Genomic DNA, 24,826 nt, shown 5'->3' with positions numbered 1-24,826 from the left:
TGATCAACTCCATTTCATACATTACTTGGTATTTGTAAAGCATCATAAATAAAGTTCAAATCTATGTCTCTAAATGCAATCACAAATAAATGCTAGAAACAGCAATAAACGGAATTCAGTGGAATTTCCCTGAATTGAATTCCACTTCCTGTAATTCCAATTCAATTCCAACTCTGTTTCCTGTAATTGTTGTTGAATTCCAATTCCATTTCCTTCTTTGAATTTGAATTATTGAGTTCATTCCTGAATTGACCCCAACCCTGCTAAATACAACCCGTTTTTGAACCATTGCATTTAATGCATTTTCTTATCAACTAGGAAACGACACATTTTGAACTATAAGCAGTGTATAGTGGTAGTTAGTACCCCACATTTTTGAAGGAATTTTCTATGTTGATTTTTTTTCGGTTTCTTACCCGAGTTTTACACTACACATTGTATTTTGTGTTTTCAGGTTACAACTTAAACAGAGTTCATCACAATTTTATTTGGAATAAAAAACTGTGACATGGTAAAGTTAACGGAGGAAGGAGGGTTAAATGTAATTAATTTTGGACTAAGGAACAGGGTTATTAAGTCAAGATGGTTACAAATGTTTGTAAGAGATGAACAGTCTAAATGGTTTAGTGTTTCTGTTCATCTTTTTTAAAGAACAGGAGGAATTTTTACCCATCGAAACTGCTTTTCATGTACTGGAAAATGTTAACAAGCATAATTTTACTCCACATAAAATTGTAATTTGAAATAGCAGGTGTATTTTACATAAGAGCAAATCTTTAAGGACTGGTTTGACAAAGGAGTTTGGAAGAGTGCAATTTGTTATGATTATTTTAAGATAAAAATTTCAGTTGAATTGTTCATATAGACCATTTTCTTTAGTTGTCAGTGTAATTAAATTATTGTAAGCATAGTGTCATAACTAAAGAGCATGTTGCATGTAACATGGTATTATTTATAGAAATTAATTCATAAGTTTGTGTCTAAGAGAGCAAATCACCGATTCAACTTGTAGTATCAAGACCAAGGGAATGAATGTGATTTAATTTTCTAAAGTACAGACAGTCTGTTTGTCATTATACACACACACACACACACACAGTGTGAGTCCCAGTGTGCAGCATAATCAGAGTCACAAGTGCTGAAGCAGCTCGAACTAAACAATCGTCCATCCAGTTTTGGACCAGCATGTCTCAGGCCATCCCGAACGGAGCAAAGTGAAGCAGCGGGAGTAAATATGCATGTTTTGGGTTTGTTTCTAGTGGCGTCTGTGTTCATCAGCACTGGATCTGTGTCAGATGATCAGATGAATTTGGCAGCTTTACTGCGCAGCGTCTCTTCAGCAGCACTGATCTCAGATCAGCCGCTCACCGACCCACAGACCACTTCAGCTGCTGCCGGACCCAAACTGCTGACTAAAGACGGGCCCATCCGGGGCCTGACGCTGGACAAGTCCTATGTGTTTTATGGGATCCCGTTCGCCGATCCTCCTGTGGCGGCGTCCCGCTGGAAACCGCCGCGTCCCGTCACGCCGTGGAGAGAGGTGTACGACGCCACCTATCCCAGAGCGGCGTGCATGCAGGCCTGCATCGGACCCATTTCTGACGACTGTCCCAAGAAGGTGAGCGGGACGTGATGAAAGACGGACGGGGAGGGACTGAGACTGTGGCTTATGAAAACAGCTAAAAATTTTGGGCTTCATAAAAAGAGGAATAAAGAACTTGCATTGATTTCATCTCATGTATTTAGTCTTTTCTCTGGATTACACAGAATTAGGTTTATTGGCCATGTAAATTACACTTAGCAGTACACAAATATATAATATATACACAGAATAGATATATTTATATAATAGATATTTATATGCATTAATTTAACATTTTCTTCTTGAAATCTTTAAATGTAATATTTAATTTCAAGTAATATATTTAATAATTTAATGTAACAATTCTATTTAGCATTACTGTATTATAAATATTATTTTAAAATATAAAAAATATATATAATAAAATATTTAATATACAAAAGGATGAAATAATATAAATATATTTATTTTATGTTTTTAATTTAATTCATTTAATTTTAATTTATATATAATTTATAATATATTTAATGTCATTTACTAATATATTATATTAATTTGTTAATATATATTAATTATTATTATCATTTTAAACTATTATTTTAAGGAAATAACAAATTATAAATGATAATTATATTAAATATAATTTTAAAACGTATATTTATAAATATTAATTTAATGTTTTATGCAACATATAATATATACACAAAGTATATATATATATATATATATATATATTTTATTTATTTATATTTTATTTTTATTGTTGTTTGGGATAGGGGATCTATGGGTGAATTTCATGAAAACATTTTCACCCCCCAAAAATTTATATTTAAAAAAAAAAAAAAATCAAAATCAGAAAAACATTTCTTGTTTATTTATTATTTAATTATTGTTATTATTTTGCATCATTTATTTTCTATTTTATTGATGTTAGGGATAGGGGATATATGGGTGAATTTTAAGAAAACATTTCACCCCCCAAAAATACAAAATTAAATTAATAAAAAAATTTACGCTATTTAGTACCATACAGATTTACATTACATTACAAAACTATTAAAGCACACTTTTCATATTTCTTAATCAGATAATCAGATTTTTTTTTATTAATTATTCAATATTAAAGAATCATTAAATAAAATAAAACAGTTAAAACGTGTAATGTATGTATTATATCTGCATTTATTTACCAGATGACTTCAGATGACTTGGAATATGGCGCATATATCATCTAAACTGCATATCGAGTAAATAATGGCAGAGTATGTATTTGTAATCGTCAGGTGGGTGAAGACTGTCTGTACCTGAACGTCTTTGTTCCTCTAAATGTGAATTTCGCGGCTCCGCTGCTGAAGCCGCTGCCGGTGATGCTGTGGATCCACGGCGGGGATTTCATCGCGGGCTCCGCCTCCAAACCGCTCTACGACGGCCGTTACATCAGTAACTTCACAGAGACGGTGGTCGTGAGCGTCGCCTACCGCCTGGGTGAGACTTTGAGCCACTGTTTGTTAAATAATAGTTAAATAATGAAACTCACAAACACAGCACTGATTGTGTTTCCCTGCAGGCGCGTTCGGCTTTCTCGTGTCAGGAAAAGACCCGCGAACATCCGCCGTGGGGAATTATGGGATTCTGGACCAGCAGGCGGCGCTGCTCTGGGTGCAACAAAACATCGCGGTGTTTGGAGGAGACCCGAGCAGGGTGAGAAATCAACTAAAACTAATCGTAAAAATAGGGCACGTATTAATATGAAGACATTTTAATTTTCGTATTGATTTTTTAAAATAATTTTTGTTGTTGTTGTTTGTTTTGTTTTGTTTGTTTTTTGTTTGCTTGCTTTTTTTTTTTTTTTGTTTGTTTGTTTGTTTTAATTTTCCACTTGATTGAGTTGTGTTTTAGGTTTAATGTCCATAAAATTAATGGATTAATGGATAATGTCCTGGCAGAAAATTACCAGTATATTTTCGTTCTTTCTTATTTTTTTAATAGTGGAAAATAAAGAAACTATATTTTGCATATTTTTATTCATAAAGCTTAAGATATAAATATGTATATAGTTTTTGCATTATGACATCCCCTAATTTTCAGTAACTGCAAAACATTTTGTTTTCCAGCTTTAATTTATCTAAACAGAAAAACAATAAAATTGTATTAAAAATGTCATATTATCATAAAAATGGTTTGAAAATGTGCTTTAAATGTAATGTAAATGTAATCTTTAAATGTCAAAAAAATCTAAATGATACTAAAAATATCCTTAATTTTCATTATGCAAAATAATGCTAATAATATATTAACAAACATTTTTACATTCTATACTATTATTATTATATAAGATAAAGCTATTCCTAGAATTTAGAGGGTTTGCACTGTGTCAGTAATTCTCAGGAACTGCAATGCAAAAAGTAAATAAATAAATAAAAACAACTGTATTGCAGAATTAAAGAATTTTAATGATAATCACCATTGATAAGACCAAAAATAAAATTAAAATACAATTTTAAGGTTAAAATAAATAAATAAATTAATAAAAATATATTTATTAAAATAGCTCAATAAATTTGGTGCATAAAAAAGGATTTTTCATTTAAATCAGGGTTAATAAATGAATAATAAAATAATAAAAATAACTAAATAAATATAAAGAACTAAAACTGAACCTATATATTTTACATATTTTAAAACTAATAATAATGACAAATCCACACAAAATGACACAAACTTAAAAAAAAAACAGAAAATATGAACTTAAAAAATAATTCAAAATGTTAATGAAAAACTATAATAATATCTCAATGATGCTAAAATTACACTGATAACATCATTGTATTACAATAATGAGATTGTTGATGAGAATCACCAATAACCACAATTAAAATAAAAATGTAAAAAATAAGAAGAAATTAGCATGAAAATATCCTTTAGACATCATGAAAATTATTTAATGTAAAAAAAATATAATGGTACTAAAATAGCCTTCAATTTATTAATACATAATAATAATAATAATATAAATAATAAATAAATAAATAAATAAATAATAACAATAACAATAATTATAATAATAATAACAACAACAACAATAATAATAATAATAATAATAATTTAATACCAAACAAACCACACATAGGTTCTCTCTGTGTTCTTTTGCTTTTGGGCTGAAAATAGATGTTTTCATGGAATTCACTAGAAGATCCTAATAAAGTTTTACAGAATAAATCAAATAAAATAATTAAAGTAAATTAAATTAAATTAAATGAAAATAAATAAATAAAATAGCAGAATGTGAGTTTAATTTGTGTGTGTGTCTGTGTGAATTCAGGTGACTCTTTTCGGCGAGAGCGCAGGCGCTCAGTCGGTCAGTCTTCATCTGATGATCCAGAGCAGTAAACCGCTCTTCAGACAGGCTGTTTTCCAGAGTTTACCCTTCTCCATCCCTCTGAAAACACGGTAAACACACATACACACATGTACAGTATCTGTACAGATGAGTGTCGTGTCTTCAAGCGCTGCTGTTTCTCCTCAGACACGAGTCTCTGAAGCTCGGGAAGAACTTCGCTAAATCAGCAAACTGCTCGCTGCTGGACCTGACGTGTCTCCAGTCTCTGAGTCCTCAGGAGGTGCTGAACGCACAGATCAAATCCAGTAAGAACAAACACAACAAACACAACACTCAGACAATTATAGATCAGTTCAGCTGAAGCTGATTGTGTTTCTCAGGCTCAAAGGTGGTGAATCCCTTCCGCTTTCTGGAGCAGTTTGAGAGCTGGGGTCCGTATGTGGACGGAGAGCTGATCCGAGAGCAGTCCGTCAGCGCCTTTCAGAAAGGACACTGGCAGAAAGACAAACCCGTGCTGCTCGGTACCGTTTCGTCCTGTCTTTAAATTTCGGCGTGAAATCAAACTCGACCATGTTTACTGCTTATTGTGTGTTTCAGGAACCACCTCAGAAGAAGGCGTGATCTTTGTGTACGGCGTCTTCATGAAGCCCGTTTCAGCGGTCGAGTGCACCGTCTACACCACGGCCATCTTCAAACAACACGCCATCAAAATCCTGCGCAAATACCTGCCGCTTTACACCGACGCAGACCGCAGGGACATGCTAGCACAGGTTAGCCACACCACATCACTACCCATCAACCATTTCAACTCTCAGCATAATGAAATCATGTACCGCGACTCTGACAGGACGTCATCGGTCTGTCGAATCGGTCACGTAAAGACACTTTTCACCACTTTAATTTTTACACCATTCTGGTGCTAAAATGCATCAAAATGCTTCAAGAGTTTCTGCGTACGCTAATATTTAATCATATTATAGTATTGTAGCATCATATTTTTGCCTGATTCCCTTTCAGAGGCTCTATTATACTTTATATTATAGTATTATATTTTATTTTTATTTATATATTTTAAAATGTATTACCTATAATATTTATTATTATTATTATTATTATTATTATTATTATTACCTGTACAGGTAGTTTTTGCATTCTTTCATTTTAATTGCAATGCAAAACATTTTTTAATTTTAATTTATTTAAATAAATAGGTTTAAAAAAATTTAATAATTTTAATTTTATTTTTAATTTTAAATTTTAGGTTTAATTTATTAAAAAAAATCAATAAAATCTCTTTTAAAATTTCATATCAAAATTAGCATTAATTATCTTTAAAATAATGTAAAAAAATATATATACTGAAATATACTTCATTTTTTTTATGTAAAATAATGATATTATTATTATTATTATTATTATTATTAGCTGTACAGGTAGTGTTTTTAAATTCTCATTTAATTGCAAAGCATAAAGTATATAATAATTTAATCTATTTAAATAAAAAAATCAACAAAATATCTTGTAAAAATCTTATATATTACAATAATAAAAAAATGTTCTTTAATTATCTTTAAAATAAAATGAAACAAAAAACTAAATGATAATAAATTATCCTTAATTTTTTTCATGCAAAATAATGATATTGTTATTGTTATTATTATCATTATTATTATTATTACCTGTACAGGTAATAATAATAATAATAATAATAACAATAAGTTTTTGCATTTTTTTCCCAATTCTCATATAATTGCAATGCAAAAAGTGTATTGGCAGTTTTAATTAATTTAAATAAAAAAATAAAAAAAATTGTCTTATATTACAATTATAAAAAAAATGTTTGAAAGTGTGCTTTAATTATCTTTAAATAAAAAAATCTAAATGATACAAAAATATTATTATTATTATTATTATTATTATTATTACCTGTACAGGTAGAGTTTTTGCATTTTATTCCCAATTCTCATTTAACTGCAATGCAAAAAGTTTTTTGTTTTTTTTTACATTTATTTAAACAATAAAAAAAATCTATAAAATATCTTAAAAAAATCTTATATTACAATAATTAAAATTGGTTTATCTTTAAAATTTAAAATAATATAAATATATATATATATATATATATATATATATATATAATAAGTATTATTATTATTATTATTATTCAAATATTTAAGTTTTTAAATACAAATCTTTGTATTATAGGCATTAGGAATGGTGTTTTTATAGTAGTTTTAAGGAAGTGTTGAAATCGTTCCTCTTCTGTCCACAAGAATGCGCTGTAGTTCAGTGAGTGTTGTGATTTACTCCTCTGCCACTGAGATCTCAATCAATGACTGTGTCTTTTAATATTTAATAGTTATTCTGTGCCACTTTAGCAGAGTTCACCCGAGAGGTCAAAGGTCACCATAATCTGACATTCATAATTAATGAAGTAAATCTATGCATTTATTCCTAAAGTGACACAGACGGCCCTGTGTGATCAGTACCTACCTCATTTCATCGAGCTCACACAGAAACCCGCGGGACAGCCGACACGAGCTCAGTGTGTGTGAACAGACGGTATATTGAATATGACGAGCTCAGACAGATGTGAGCAGCAGTGCTGAGATGCGTTTAGTTTGTCAGGCTGATCAGCACCTGTTTACAGCTTTTTTATCGTGTCGCTGAAGGTTAAGTATCTCTGTCTGTTACCTGGTAACCACACACTTATCAGATAGTGACCACACACACACACACACACACACACAGAGAGAGAGAGAGAGTCCAGCGCCTGCGGTCTGAAACTCTTCACAGATCACTTTCAGCACAAACACAAACTCACACTGAGAGATCCAATGACTTTCTGTCTCTTGGCTAAATGCTGCAGCCTTTTACCCAGCAGTGATATTTTTATATAATTTAATTTAATTTAATTTAATATATATATAATTTAATATATAATTATTTAGTTTCATGTTTGTTTTGTAATACTATGATTTGTTTATATTTATTTTATATTTATATTTTTAAATATTTAATATATATAATTTTATTTAATAAATATAATTTAATATAGAATTATTTAGTTTTATATTTGTTTTAATATTATTATAGTATTTTTTATATTTATTTTGTATTTATATTTTATATTTTATGCTTGCATTATAGTATTTTTTAATATTTGTTTTTTTATGTTTTATATTATTTTTAAATATTTATTTAATATACAATTTAATATAGAATTATTTTGTTTTATATTTTTAAATACATTATTAATATTTAATAATTGACTAATACTTTAGAAATTATAAAGATTTATTTTAAATAAAATCTGCTTGTGCTGCCTTACCCAGCTGTGATATTTTAGTATTATTTATACACTATTACAGTATGTATTAGATTTTTAAAAATATTTATATTTATCAACTTAAATATAATTTTAAATATTTCGTTTTTTATATTTATTTTTAATTACATAATTTAATTATTAAATCATGTATTCATATTTTATTCATTACAAAGATTTCTAATTTCAAATAAATTCTGTTCTTTTGAACTTTTTTTTTCTTAAATGGGGCCGCTGTATTTTATTATTATTTATACGCAAAAAAAAAAAAACTTTATTTATTATTATAATATTTATTTATAGATTTTTAGTATTACGTGTAAAGTTATTTCATATTTTTAGATTTACTTTTAAACAATTCATATTAATTTTTAATGATTAATTAACATTAACATTTCAAATAAATGCTGTTCTTTTGAACTATTTAGCCTTTTAGACAGTGAGTATTTTTGAGGCATTATTTAAACACTACTGTATTTATTAATTTTTTATATTTATATTTATTTATTTATAGATTTCTAATATAATTATTTTAATATACATTCAATATTTTAAATATTTATTTCAATAAATAAATATTAATTATTAAATAATTTCATCAGCATAATAAAATTTCTGAAGATTTCTGAAGGATCACGTGACACTGAAGACTGGAGTAATGATGCTGAAAATTCAACTTCAATCACTGGAATAAATTACATTTGAACAGATATTCACATAGAAAACAGTTCTTGTAAATTCTAATAACATTTCACAATTTTTACTGTATATTTGATCAAATAAATGCAGCCTTGCTGAGCATAAGACACATAGTCGTTTTACCTTCCAGATTGTGACCGACTACATCTTCCTGTGTCCGTCGCGGAGGTCGGCCCGAGCCGGCGTGTCGTCCGGGAGCTCGGTGTGGATGTACGTGTTCGATCACGTGATGAGCGATCCTCGCGTGTGGTCGGGTCTGACGTTCTGTTACCGCCACGCGTGTCACGGCGCCGAGCTGCCCTTCGTGTTCGACTCGGCGCCGGCGGCGAACCTCAGCATGACTCAGGCGGAGCGGCTGCTGTCCAACCGCATGCTGTGTTACTGGGGCGCGTTCGCTCACACGGGCGACCCCGGATCACACGCCGACGCCAGCGCTTTCTGCCGGCAGCAGCGTCCGCCGTCGTGGCCGCGGTACACGTCTAACGGCGGCTGGCTCATCATGAACCTCACGCTGCATTCACACGCGCAGACAGGATCACGCGACGACATCTGCGACTTCTGGGACGCGCTTGGAATCTATCCATAGAAAAAGAGAAAAATCTCATCTGATTCTCATGGACTGATTGTGCTTTTGTCTTGTTTTCCAGTACAGATATCTAAACATTCTTGACTGAAGATACATGTTCAACCAAGTTTTCTTTAGTAAGAAAAATAAACTTATTTCACTTTTAAATGTAGTTTATTTTTGAGCCCATTGGCAGATATGTGTTCTTGTTGTAAGCTTAAATGAACTTAATTTTTATTAGTACATTTTTTTTTAAATAAAAGGTCTCAAAGACGAATGATAACTTCATTAAGTCTGCTACAGTTTCTAAAAATATAAAAAACCAATGTGCAACCATAACTAATGTCACATGACCCCATTACATTATTTAATTCAGCAAGTAACATCCATTTGTCTTGTCAGAAAACAATAAAATAATAATTTTGGGTCAAATGTTTTTTAAGCAATTAAATTAAAATTAAATAAAACAAATAAAAATATATGTCATTATATATATCTCTATGGACAATAATAATAACAATATTTTAACAATAATTACTTAATAAATTATTAGGAAATTACATAATTAAAATTGAAAAAATATAATAACTTCAAATATATTGTAATACATTATTATTATTATTAGGCACAGATCAGCATCTACAGCAGCCTTTTTAAACAAAAGAAGTTAAACAATTAAAATTACAGAATATTTATAATATACATAAATATTAAATGTACATGTTTATTACAAAATTACATTATTTTTCACATTATTTAATAATAAATAATTCACATTATTTAATAATTATTTAAAAATAAATAAATAATAAAAATATATTTATTTTTTCATTTAATTTCTTGAATTTAAAATGAAATCTTGTTTTTTTAAGCAAAGAAAGTAATTAAAATTAAACATTATTTTTATTATTATTATATTTAATTCATAGCTGTTTTAAACAAAGGAAGTTAAATATAATAATTAATATAATATTTTAATAATTAAAATAAAAAATATTTTTATATATATATATATATATATATACATACACACATTTAAATGTACAATATATTTTTTATAAAATTAAACAATGTATTACATAATTTTAATAATAATATCATTTTTTAATAGCAACAGCATTGTTTTTAAACAAATAAACTTAAATAATTAAAAATATTTATAATATATATGTACTTATATGTATATATATATATATATATATATATATATGTAATTAAATGTACAAAATATTTTTGTAACAAAATAAAAAAAAATTATATTATATAACATTATTTAAATAAAAATATTTTTTTTTTTATTTCTTGAATTTAAAATTAAATCTTGTTTTTAAAATTAAATTATTATTATTATTATTCATACATATAAATTTAATTTTTGTACATATTTATGAACTTCATTACATATTTAATAGTTACATTAGTAGTACATCTGGCCCAGATCACATCAAACGGTAAACGCATACAATATAGTATTTTGGTCCTCTTAACAATTTAATTGTTTTTATTTCCATATTTCTAACATATATTTCTATATTATAAAGCTTTCCATTATAGTAAAAGCTAAATAATCCCATTGCTGTTGGGACAAAAAAATATGTATTTTAATAAAAATAAATGAAAAATACAAATACAGCTGTAAACCGATGAGATGAACAGCTAGAGTTCCTTTACTCTGATGCAAACACTTTTTCGAGTTTATTGGTGTATTAAATTACAGATATAAATGTCCTGTTTGTATTTGTGAGCTCAGAGAATGAGCTGAAAGACCAGCTCGAACGGGTCTGGACCGGATCAGACCGGAGTAACTCACCCTAAATCACCTCTCCACAAATGCACAAAGACAAACCAACAAAACACAGCGAAATGACGCACGGAGGTTATGAGAAACCATAAAACACACGCTCTGGGCCTGACATCAACTACAGGACCAAACCAGTGTCGGCCGCCGCCGCCGATTTCTCTCTCCGGACCCGTCGGATCAGTCACGTCCTCCATATGTCAGAGTCCCTCGAGCTCAAAACCACAGATCTGATCCTGCCCACGGCCAAACACATCCTCTTCAATCGCTACAAAACACACATGAGAGAAATACGACGAGACAGAAACAGAGCAGCCGCTCCTGCTCCAGACCGTCGTCTGCAAACAAATCCTGCATCCGAGAATAAAACACCTCCACTGAACAATAATGATCCTATCGAGACGCTGCACAACTTTAATCATCAACACATAAAGCTTTAAATCAAACGACTACACCGACTTCAGTCTGTGCACTTCGACGGAGGAGGAAAATCTTGAGAAATTGTGATTCACTCCTGAACGCTTAAGAAAACTGAGGCCACAAAATAAAATGATAAACATCATTATCATACATAATCAATTATTATAAAAAATTATTAAAATAAAAGTTATTTTTAGCTCATCAGAATATTTAAGTAAAACATTTGTTAGCCAGTATTACATTGTATTGTTGTATGAATACATAAAAAAAATATATATATATATATATATATATATATATATATATATTTTTTTTTTTTTTTTTTTTTTTTCAAATTAAAATTTTTAGGTATTTATTTTATAAACTACTATTAATATGTATTGCTATACTGGTGCATTTAATGAATTAAATATAAATATTTAATATAAATAATATAAAAATAATCAAAAGAAATCAATTATTATAAATATTTATATATATATACACTTTCTTTTAAAAATATACTTATTTAATATATACTTATTAAAAATATAATATTTTTTTATTTTTATACTTTATTTTTATACTTTAGAAATAACCTAAGTTAAATAACAAATAATACAGATAATATATAAAAATGATATTAAAATCATTCACATTTTTATTGTTTTATATTTTATTATATTTTTATTTTAATGGATTAAAATGTTTAGGTTAAGCAATATTACTGTGTATTGTTGTGGTGGTATATTTAAAATAATTATAAATATATAATGATAACAAATATTATTCATTACAAATATAATATTTAAATATAACTGTTTTAATGCATTAAAATGTTTTGTTTAAACTCACTATGTAATTATATTGTAACATTGTAACATATATATCAAGTTATCATTTTTTTATGTATTAAAATGTTCAGCTTTTTTTTACATATTAAAACGTTTAGGTAAATATGTTATAGCTAATATTAATATGCATTGTTATATTGGTGCATTTAAATTATCAAATATATATATATTTAGAAATAAGTTCATATAAAAAATAATTATATATACAAAATGATTATAACATAAATAATAAAAAAATCATTAAGATTTTTCCAGTGCATGTTATTCCAACTGAAATCAATATTTGTCATTTAATTTTTTTAATATATATTTTATTTTACTTTTCACCCATATATATATATATATATGGCTGCTCTGTTAGCACTAGCTGTCGTTGTCCTTGCTGTGACGTCACTTGGGAATTAATTCAGACGTGTCAGCATTTCTGCTGCATCATGGGAAACCGAGCAGATGTGTCTCTAGAGGACGCCGGTGTGCGTCTCTCTCTCTCTCTCACACACACACACCAGATCCCTGATGAATTTATTTCTGCATGTGAATAATGAAACATGGGTCTGTTAGTGCTGATTGACCGCTGTCATTCATTTCCCATCATGCATCAGTCCCGCTGTGTCTCTGCCCTTCATGCATGTTCAGGCCCGTTTGAGAGTTAATTAGGAGTGAAACGTGTGTGCCGTTGAACGACAGCGGCGCTGAGCACAGCGGGATTGTGGGTCTGTGAAGGACTGAATTCAGGGCTTTCAGATGGAAACACATAAAAACACAATCTAGCAGCTCTGACCACAATGACATGAGCAATATAAATCAAACGTACCTGGAAAATACATTTATGTTTACGGACAGTACATTTCACGTGACCAAATGTCTGACGTCACTGTGATGAGATGTTACTAGTTTTGGAAAGACAAAACAGTCATAGACACGTCAACAAGAAATGTATAAAAATAATCTTGAATGTTGGTTCCAAAACATGCAGGCTGAGCTATTCTACAGTATAAATCAGACATGCTGAAGTGTGTGATGAAGGAAGTGGATGTCAGTTAACGCTCAGTGATGTGATGACTGTGAATGTACACAAACACACACCTCACTGGAGGATTTCAGCTGGTTTGTGTCCCTCGTCCTGTTTCTGTGTCGTTTGGAGCTCAAACAGATCACTGTTTACACACAAACACTGAACGCTTCGGTCAGGAGAGACTCAACAAACAGCATGAAGGACGTTTATAACTCATCAGGAATTAGCAGCAATTCAGCAGACGGTAATAACACAGTATTTTAATACACAGCCTACTGCTGTACCGTTCAATTAGCACATTCATATACTTTGACACTTCAAGACCAAGAAATTCATGTGAAAAACATGCTAGTGATAATATATATAAAATAATATAAAAACAATTTAAACAACTATTAGTATTGATAGTATTGTGACGTCACTTATTACGAAGTAATTATTATTATTATTATAAATTATTTTATTATAAATAAATAAATATTGTGACAATATATAGAGAAATTAATAACATTAGCATTAATACAATCTTTTTATGACATTACGTTATAATTATAATTATTATTATTATTATAAATGCATTCTGTAAGCATATTAAATTAAATATTACAATACATTTTGGCCTTTTTTTATTTTGCTGTTGTTGTTTCCATATTCCTATATAATAAATATAATATAATATAATATAATATAACTTATTATAATATACAACTTTATTATATTTATTTTATTTATTTATTAATTTTTATTATTACTATTATTACAAATGCATTCTGTAAGTATATAAAATATATAAATAAAATATAAAAAAGGTATATAAAGTATATCAAATATAAAAAAGGCCAAAATGTATTTTAATATTTATTTAATAATTAAATATTAAAATACATTTTGGCCTTTTTTATATTTTGCTGTTTTTGTTTCCAACATAATATAATATAATATACTTTAATATAACTTTATTATAATTTATAATATAATAACATTCATTAGAAACTTTAAGTATTGCGCCTTTCATTATTTGTATTATTATTATGTCAATACATTGTGTATATTATATTAAATACATAATTATAATTTAATTATAAAATTAAATTATTTACATTAAATTATAATATAATTAAGTATATTAAATATGCAATTTATTTTTTTCCATTTTTTATTTCCATATTTATTACCATTATTTTAGTATTGTGCCACTACTTTCATTATTATCATTATTATTATTAATACATCATGTATATTATATTAAATATGTAATTATAAGTATATTAAATACACAATTTTGTTTTTATTTCCATATTTATTACCATTATTTTAGTATTGTGCCATTACTTTCATTATTATTATTATTATATTATTATTATTATTATTAATACATAAAGTATATTATATTAAATACAGAATTATAATTAAGTATTTTAAATATGCAATTTTGTTTTTATTTCCAAATTTATTTCAATATAATATAATATAATATAATATAATATAAATGTTTCCATATTTTAATTCCATATTTACTACCATCATTTTTAGTATTGTGCCTTTTTTTTTTACTACATAGTGTATATTAAATACGTAACTATAAGTAAGTATATTAAATATTTTGTTTTAATTTCCATATTTATTTATAATTATAATATAATGTGATTATGTAATATAATGTCATAATGTAATGTAATTTAACAATGCAATTTTCTCAAACATATTTATTTTTCAACCAATGGTAGACGTTAAGCCAAATTTGGTGAGGTTTTCCAAAAAAATCTTTGAAACAGTTGAACAAATATGGCAACGCACGGCTGATTTTGTGTGCCAATAAAGTACACAAGTGTGTGAAACAGACGCGCGGCGGTGTGGGCGTTATTAGAGCTGCTCAGGCTAATTAAAACTCAGTCCAGCGCTGGAACGACACCAGCAGAGACTCAGAGGACACACACTCACACACACACACACACACACACACACACAGAGCGCCTGATGAATACTAATGACCCGCAGCAGCTCATACGCCACTGATCCAGGGTCAGTTCCTGCATGAGAACACCTCACTACAGCTGCAGAGGAAACTGATCCCAGCGCAGCAGGTGAAGGACGGTCATTATCCGGTCCGTGAGGAGCTCCTCTTTATGATTGGGTATAAAGCTTCTTTATGCGTCTGTCCTTTATGGACAATAATTATATTCCGAAGTCGCAGCGGGAATTATAATATCATCTCTCGTCTCCCTACATTCAACCTGAGTGATCTCTATCATGCACAGCATCTTTAATATGCAGCAGAGGCTTGCATTTTATAACCAATTCCCCGAAAACACGGTAAGGAGAGAGAAAATCATCTGTAAACTCACAGGCACAATGGCAGCAGCACTTCAGAGGCACTTGAGAGCAAAACACTGCAGCAGAACATGTATTAAACTCTCCGCTCTGCAATTAAATCGCCACTTAACCACGGGTTCAGGCCCAATTAAGTAATTAAGCCACTCGGTGTTGTCACGAAGGCCGTTAATGACTATGAACTTCCTCCGTTCCCAGTGGGCCATTAACACGCAGGCTATTTACTGTCACACACACACACAAGCTCATGTTTGGTCCTGTGGCCTTAAAGCAACATGACTAACTAGAGCGCTCCTTTTATATGCATCACATTTCACACATCAAACATGCTGCGTTTATCAGACGCATCTCTCGTTTCTGCTCATCTGTGAGTCTGGATCATTTCACTCATCAGATGAGAAGATGAAAGCTGAAGCACTAATGTGACTATCAGACAAACAGCGGCGTGACCTCAGAAACACACTGTTTACTGCAATATATTCTCATATAGATACACACACACGCTCATGTTACATTATGAACCATGTCGAAAACAGGAAAAGTGTTTATCCATTTTGGATGACTGTATTTCATTAAGACTTTCTAATATGTGTTGTTTTTATACATCTATTCCCAACTGTAGATAAACATGTAAAATAAATCAATAAAAAACATTATTACAAATGGTAATTTATTCTGTTTTTGCATTTTTTTAAATTATAATTCATTAAAAATTATATATATTTAAATATATATAATTGAATATATATATATATATATATATATATATATATATATATATATTTAATTTGTGTAATTTTTGCATTATTTTAAATTTTTTTAATAAAATGAATTATATGTAGCTGTATATATTGAGTGTTTATTATATATATTCATAGACGTATATTCAATTATATTTAATACTAAAAATTATATTTATAAATATAATAAATATATTACATTTATAATTGTATATTACTTATTTTTTAATAAATATTATTTTTTTATGTATTTCATTGTGCCACTTACAGCATTACATACATATTTGTAATATATTTTTTAGATGTATTTTTTTAATTAACAATTTTATTTCAGTTATACTTACAGTATAATATATACCTTTTTTTATTTAATTTATTTTTCAGGTATTATAATTTTATATACATATATTAAAACCTATTTGGAGATTATTTAATTTCCATATTTCTGACCGGGTCATTGTGCCACTTACACTTGCCACTTAAAATATTTTGGGGGAATTTTTTATTTCTATATTTTTGACAGAGTCAGTGTACCACTTACAATATAATAAATTTATTTTTTAATTTATTTATTAAGTAAATAATTGTTTTTTTTTTTCATTTAATTTTTTTTCCATTTATTTATTTTCATTTTTCTAATTCATTGTGCCACATTGTGCTTACTGTACAACATCATATATGCAACTTTATATATTTTTTTAATGTATTTTTTTTTTTTAAATAGTGAAATTTAAATTCAGGTATATTCATTTTATTTATTTATTTTTTTTTTTTCATTTCTATTTCTGACTGAATCATTGTGCCACATACAGCATCACATATGAGCTGAATCAGTCTCTGGCTCAGTAAAACTGCACCTTTCACAAAAACAAGATTTGCTTCGTCATTGGATTTCTTCATTTTGGTAATTTAATATAAGACATATCCCATCTAAGCGAGCCTGATCCATGATGTGTGTTTCTGTGTTTGTATTCTGCCCTTCCCTGCAGCGGTGTGTGTTCATGACAGGCGCTTGTGCGTCTGTAGGCTTGACTTACGGCTCTGTCGCTCTGCATTCGTTCACACTGAAGCTGTCGCTTCAAGCACAGACGCAAATGTCCTTCCTCACAACCTTCAGTTCAACAAACCCTCCGTTTGATCCTGGTTGTGCATCATCTGAAAGACATCAGATCAAACAGACCCGTTTCATGTCAAAATAAACAGAACAATAAAGTGATTCGCTCTTCTGAAGCAAAGTTTCAAAAGCTTCTAAAGAGCTCAGGATGGGTTTCCTCCATCTCTCTTTAAAAGATCGTGTTGTAGAGGTTTGTCTGTATCAGTTTCACGGGATCTATACGGCGTCTGTGCTCAAGACAAAGACAGAGTCTCTCCACATTTCCAATGAGAGCCGAGCACAATTAGTAAGTTCATTTGCTCTCTATATGGAGGACGATCCATTTGTTCAGTTCTGACTTTACAGGTTTAGATTACACAGCCTTCACTGACCGCTGAGACTCTACACCTGTGGGAACCAACACACACACACACACACACACAAATACACAGATAAATGCACATGTAGTGGCTAGGGGTGTGCAATATTGACAAAGAATTATATTTTGGGATTTTTCACTACTGATAATTAAACTATATTCTGCTAAAACTGCAGTAGGTGGCAGCAAGTTCCTCTTTTAATAAGTGATTTACTGAATCATTCATTCAAAACAGCTGATTCATTTAGAAACTAAACAAGTGACATCTATGGATCAGTGAATCACTGACTCAAATGATTCATTCAAAAACTGATTCATTCAGGAACGAAACACTGCAGTGTTGCTCTGAGATGCACAAATGTTTAGGGTGTTGCTAAGGTGTTCTGTGGCACTGCTAGGTGTTTTCTTACCAAGTCAAAACTATTTGATATTCAGTGATATCAAGATTTCTAGATATGGCTCATGTTGCTATGTACTCCTGAGTGGTTGCTATGGTGTCCCGAGTGGTTGTTAGGGAATTGCTAAGTTGTTCTGGGGCGTTGCTAAGTGATTTCTTGGTGTTTTCTTACAAGACCAAGTCAAAACAGATATTCTGTGATCTCTAGATATGACTCACGTTGCTATGCTCTTCTGAGTTGCTGTTAGGGTGTTGCTAGGTGGTTGCTATGTGTTTTCTTACCAAGTCAACACAGATATTCAATGGTATTTGGATCTCTAGATACGACTCATGTTGCTATGCTCTTGTGAGTGGTTGTTAGGGTGTTGCTAGGTGGTTACCAGATATTAATCACTGGTTGCTAAGGAGTGCTGAGCGGTTGTTAGGGTGTTGCTATATGGTTGCTAAGGTGTTCTGTGTGGTTGCTAGGTGTTTTCTTACTAAGTCAAAACAGATATTCAATGATATCTAAATCTCGAGATATGGCTCATGTTGCTATGCAGTCCTGAGTGGTTGCTATGGTGTGCCAAATGGTTGTTAGGGTGTTGCTATGTGGTTGCTAGGGTGTTCTGTGTGGTTACTAGGTGTTTGCTAAGAAGTTCTGGATGGTTGCTAAGTGGTTCTTTCATATTCAATGATATCTAGATCTACAGATATGACTCGCATTGCTATGCTATTCTAAGTGGTTGTTAGGGTGTTGCTAGATGGTTACTAAGATGTTCTGTGGAGTTGCTAAGTGTTTTCTTCCTAATCTAAGCAATTATTCAATGATATCTTAATTACTAGATATGGCTCACATTGATATGTTCTTCGTAGAGGTTACTAAGTTGTCCTGAGTGGTTGTTAGGGTGTTGCTATGTGGTTGCTAAGGTGTTCTGTGTGGTTGCTAGGTATTTTTTCACCAGATCAAAATAGATATTCTTTGATATCTGAATTACTAGATATGGCTCATGTTGATTTGTTCTTCGTAGAGGTTGCTAAGGTGTCCCGAGTGGTTGTTAGGGTGTTGCTATGTGGTTGCTAAGGTTTTCTGTGTAGTTTCTAGGTGTTTTCTTACCAAGTAAACAAAGATATTTAATAATATCTAGATATCCAGATATGGTTTACGTTGCTACAGACTCCTGAGTGGTTGCTATGGTGTCCTGAGTGGTTGTTAAGGTGTTGCTATGTGGTTGCTAAGGTGTTTCGTGTGGTTGCTAGGTGTTTTTTTTTACCAGATCAAAACAGATATTTCAATGATGTCTAAATCACTTGATATGGCTCATGTTGATATGTTTTTCTGAGTGGTTGCTAAGATGTCCTGGTTGTTAGGGTGTTGCTATGTGGTTGCTAGGGTGTTCATTGTGGTTCCTAAGTAGTCACTCACTGGTTTAAGTTAAAAGAGCTTCACCAACAAGATATTTTAGACCCCAGATGCAGTCGATGGGTTTCTGAATACGAACAATAGCGACAAACATTTCTAATAATTGAATAAATTTGAAAAAAAGGATGAAAAAAGAGAAGAGATGAAGTGTGAATCACCCATCAAACAATGAATAAGTCTGACAATAGAAACAGCAGGACACGGAAACAAAGAAAGAAAGAAACTAATAGACAGATTGAGACATGTGCGGCTAGTAACACTGTTGGCAGCGCGAGCAGCGCCAGGAAATGATGTAGCAGCTTCGCACCGTTCACTGTGGTTACCGTGGCAACACTAGCACACGCACGGATGCGCGGGATGAGCGCGCACGGAAAGAAAACTCTGGAAGAGACGAGACGAGGATGCAGAAGAAAATAGTGCACTCTGTCAGAGCCATAAATGATTGAAGAGCTCAGGACCGACGCTCCACTTTCACTGACCTTCTTCTGTCGCGCCGACATACATTTATTCTCAAGATCCATCTCTGATCTTCTTCTCCAGTCTACAGAGGACATAAAGTAGGTTTTAATCATAAAAACACACTGTGCACTGACACAAAATAACGCCAGATTTATTGATCTGTCAAGAACACATTCAGATCATATTTCAACCCAAAAAAACAAGAATCTATATTGTGCATAAAGAAAATTAAGTCTGATTTTAAAATATTAAGAATATTTTTTATTTCTTGACAACTAAACACCTATTAGTTCCTATTAGTTCCAAATTCCCATTACTGTAATCCAAAAGACAGCTAATTAGTAAAATTGTAAATTATGGCAGTAATTGTAAATATATGTAAATCAATTTTAATTCATAATTTTATATCAGTTATTTATTGATATAAAAAAAATACTGAAATGCAAATCATGTTACTTAAAATATGTCAATACTTTTAATGTCAATTATTTATAAAATATTAAAACTTTAATTTAGTGATTTAGTGATTGAAATGTAAAAAAGAAAATAAATATTGTAATGCAATTATTAGGAATAATAAAAAATAAAATTACTCCTATTAGTGTATTGCAAAAAAAAAAAAAAAGTGTATTATTAAAATTGTAAATAATTTATATGTAAATAATTGAAAATACATGTAAATTTAAATAAATCATTTTTGTCAATTATTTATACAATATTAAAACTTTAATTTATGGTGACTGAAATGTAAAAAAAAAAAAAAAAAAAAAAAAAAAAAAAACTGTAATGCAATTAATAGGAATAATTTAAAATAAAATTACTCCTATTAATGTAATGCAAAAAATTCGTATAAATCAATTTCGTCAATTATTTATACAATATTAAAACTTTCTTTACTTCAATCTGATGAAAACGTAAGAAAACAAATTACTTTAATTCAATTTTACTTACATTTTATATAAAATATATGTAAATAATTTTTAAGTCAATTATTTATACAACATTAAAACTTTCTTTAATTTGTGCTGATTGAAATGTAAATAATAATACTAATAATAATAATAATTAATTAATTACAACCTAACAACAACCTAGCAATTAATAGGAATCATTTTAAATAAAATTACTCCTATTAGTTTAATGCAAAAAAGTTTTTTATTAATAATTTTAAATATGTAAAAGTAAAAAATATCTTTTGTTTATACAGTACACACACACACACACATTATATATATATATATATATATATATATATATATGTATGTATTATATATATATATATATATATGTATGTATTATATATATATATATATATATGTATGTATTATATATATATAAATAATTTCTATTAATTACCAAAATACACCACATCCTAAAAGTATATATATTTTCTACATATAAAGAAGAAGAATATATACGTTTCTATATTTAAATGTATTTATTTATTTATAAACTAAACATAAAAATAAATAATAATCTATTTGGAGAAAAAAATACACATTCTAATAGTTCAGATATTTTCTACAAAACACACAAACAATTATTGCTATAATTAATTTTTTTTTATAAACTACACATAATAATAAATAATATTTTACAATTAATTTTGAGGAGGATGTCTGACCTGAAGGTGTTTTTGTGAGATTCTCATTAGTTTGCCCACTGTCACACACGCTGTTTAAACAAGTAATAAGCAGCAAAGGGCAAACTCTGAATAACAAACAGCTCCATAAATCACCTTCCTCTCTCTGTCACATACGGATGCTGCTGCGCGCTGAGCCGTGGATGAATCACGCGTGCGCTACTCAGATTTTCCCCGTGAGCGGTTTAAGAGGACACGCGTTCACTCATCAGTATGAATGAAGTGAGATTCACCGGATGAAGCATCAATTCATTTAGTGGGTTTGTAAAACGCCATCAATCGTGTTTGCGGCTGCAGGCTGCGGTGCATCAAATATGCTGATCGTGCAATTTTACACCAGCACTGACAGATTTGGGTCTCATTTTCCACCTGCATGACAAAATAACTTTTTAGATACATATTATTAAAATAAATGAATTCAGATTTAGCTCTTTCTACTTAAAAACATGGCCTTAACCAAACCTGCCCCACTTACGTCTTGCAGTCAGAGTCAGTAATGAGTCTTTACGCCAAAGCCACTGGTCTCCGATCTCCCAGAATGCCTTGCATGTTTAATTCATGGTGTTTCACAGCACAGCAGTGGGCAAAATGTATTTACCCACTTCCTCTGCCGTTCTCCCACCACAGAGACGGTAAACAGACTCCGAATATCAACTCTTCTTGAAACGAGTCCATTACATAAAAGGCACAATCTGACGCTCCATCTCATATTGATGATCTGAATGTGTGCATAACTAAATTGCTGCTAAGTTATGAATACTAATTTGAGTTTAGTTTGTGGGTTTTGCAGAAATGAGGAGGAAAGTCCGCTCAGCACGACTGAAACGTGTTTGTCTGCTTTTATCGCCTGCCAGATGAAAACAAGTCAGATTAGTTAGTCAGGTCACTCAATAAAATGTGTGCAGTGCAAATACCGCAGGACTACCATAAAATTATGTATTTTTAGATATTTTAATATATAAATATATTCAGTAAAATGTTCACAAACTTTAATCTGAAGCAAAATTGATTATAAGTATAATTAATACATTTAAAATTGATATTTTTTATTCATATTTTTAAATCACAGTATATTAAATATTTTATAGACCATATATATATTATATTATTATATATGTTATATATATAAACAAAACTGTGTTTTATTTATTTTAAATATGTATATTTTAATATATATCTTTATTTTTTTTTTTGGTCATTCATTTTAAAAAATACATTTTATTAATTTATATTGCATTAAATATTATTTAAAAATACATATTATTTATAATTTTAGAAACAGAACAAAATAAATCACATTTATATTAAATAAATGATATCAATTATAATTACTAACAATATTATATATTGTTATATATAATTTTTATTAATAATAATTATTATTAATAAATATTAAAATATTACTTATAAGCATATACACAATATATTTTAAAATTATTTCCACAAATAAAATAAATATCTAGTTCATATATATATGTAATAATAATTATATTATTATTAATAAATATTATATATAATAATATATAATAGTATTCAGAATTATAATTAATATCATTTAATATCAATTATATATAATACATACATATATACAATATATACATTAATAATATATACAATATATTATTGTAAATAATTTTACACTAAATAATTCAATTAATAAATAAATGTGTTTATAGCAAAGTAAAATTAGCATGGCAGATAGCAAAATTATAAGTAATTATATATATTGTAATACAATTATATATATATAATTATATATATAATTTATGTATTTTAATAAATAAATAATAAATAAATACTGCAACAAATATTATTCAAACATATATTATTTACAATTTTGGCAATATAAATAAAACTGCTACTGATTATAAGCATATAAACAACATATTTTACATTTATTTACACACACACATACATATATATGTAATAAAAGATGACAAAATATTATTAAGTAAAACAAAATTATGCAGTTTATTTTACAAGTGTTCATTATATTTTATGTATAATTATTATATTTTTTAATTGTGTATTTTAATTTTAAAAAATATTGCATAAAATATTACTTTAAAAAAATGGATTATTTACAAATATATTTAAAATGCATTTCCGCATACTCTAAATATCTGTAAAGTTCAGTTAAAAAGAAATGTTGCAGGATGGAAGTGTTTGGGTTTGTTCGAAACATCAACCCTAAATACGAGCAATAATAAGAGTTTAATGTGTTTCCACTTCAACTTCATCAAAAATAACCCAACACTGTGAGGGCAAAGCAAACGACCGGCGTGATAAAGAGGCAAACAAACGATCATGTTTATGCAGAGCGACCATGAGTCTGGCGCTCAGCTTCATTTACGCATTTACACTCACCAAACTGCCGTTTAACACACGCGGCCCACGTCTGCTGGAGCGTTTACTAAAACAAAGAGCCGCGGCTGAACCCCGGAGTGTGCAGATTTCCATGGCAACCGCATGGATCGCGCGTCTGCGCCTGGTGGGCCGAAACAAGCAAAACTCCCAGCGGCGCGGCCTATCGCACCAAAACACACCTGATCGCCGCGGATTGCGGCTAATGAACGGCGCAGCGCGGCCGCAAAGCCCGCTAATTCTTCAGAGCGCTACTGAAAATGAAATGTAATCACATAAGGTTCGGAAGTTAATTAAATAGCTCTGGAAAACTTACGGACTGTGTGTTTTTTCCAGGTGGCAGCAGGTACGGCTGTGATATCTCAGGCTAACACAGACACTGAGTGCTGTTTAAATGCAGCCACATCTGTGAGGAGCTTCAGAAACGGCCCTGTGGAGA

General features: G+C 29.7%; 1 protein-coding gene and 1 long non-coding RNA gene across 2 annotated transcripts; one reads left to right on the top strand and one right to left on the bottom strand.

The window, feature by feature from the left end:
- Nucleotides 1-1,112: 1,112 nt before the first annotated feature.
- Nucleotides 1,113-9,662, top strand: LOC127163725 (crystal protein). Its single transcript, XM_051107075.1, has 8 exons — nucleotides 1,113-1,618; nucleotides 2,866-3,067; nucleotides 3,150-3,283; nucleotides 4,905-5,032; nucleotides 5,109-5,227; nucleotides 5,303-5,443; nucleotides 5,520-5,692; nucleotides 9,080-9,662. Exons 1-8 carry the CDS (start codon nucleotides 1,235-1,237, stop codon nucleotides 9,533-9,535), a joined length of 1,737 nt encoding a protein of 578 aa, XP_050963032.1. The 5' UTR covers nucleotides 1,113-1,234; the 3' UTR covers nucleotides 9,536-9,662.
- LOC127163726 (uncharacterized) lies at nucleotides 9,329-24,826 on the bottom strand. Its single transcript, XR_007827532.1, has 4 exons — nucleotides 24,704-24,826; nucleotides 20,402-20,463; nucleotides 17,689-17,806; nucleotides 9,329-9,525 (listed from the first exon to the last, which is right to left on the bottom strand). It is a non-coding gene; the product is annotated as an uncharacterized LOC127163726 (long non-coding RNA).

The sequence above is a fragment of the Labeo rohita genome, chromosome 4, assembly GCF_022985175.1.
Source record: "Labeo rohita strain BAU-BD-2019 chromosome 4, IGBB_LRoh.1.0, whole genome shotgun sequence".
Lineage (NCBI taxonomy): Eukaryota > Metazoa > Chordata > Actinopteri > Cypriniformes > Cyprinidae > Labeo > Labeo rohita.
The sequence above is the reverse complement of the archived record's forward strand: the minus strand, read 5'-3'. Positions and strand labels throughout refer to the sequence as shown.

Excerpts from the sequence above, each read along its gene's own strand:
- LOC127163725 (XM_051107075.1), top strand. The coding sequence starts at position 1,235 with ATGCATGTTTTGGGTTTGTTTCTAGTGGCGTCTGTGTTCATCAGCACT. Across the intron at positions 1,619-2,865 it reads CTGACGACTGTCCCAAGAAG|GTGGGTGAAGACTGTCTGTA; the intron begins GTGAGCGGGACG and ends TGTAATCGTCAG. Across the intron at positions 3,284-4,904 it reads TTGGAGGAGACCCGAGCAGG|GTGACTCTTTTCGGCGAGAG; the intron begins GTGAGAAATCAA and ends GTGTGAATTCAG.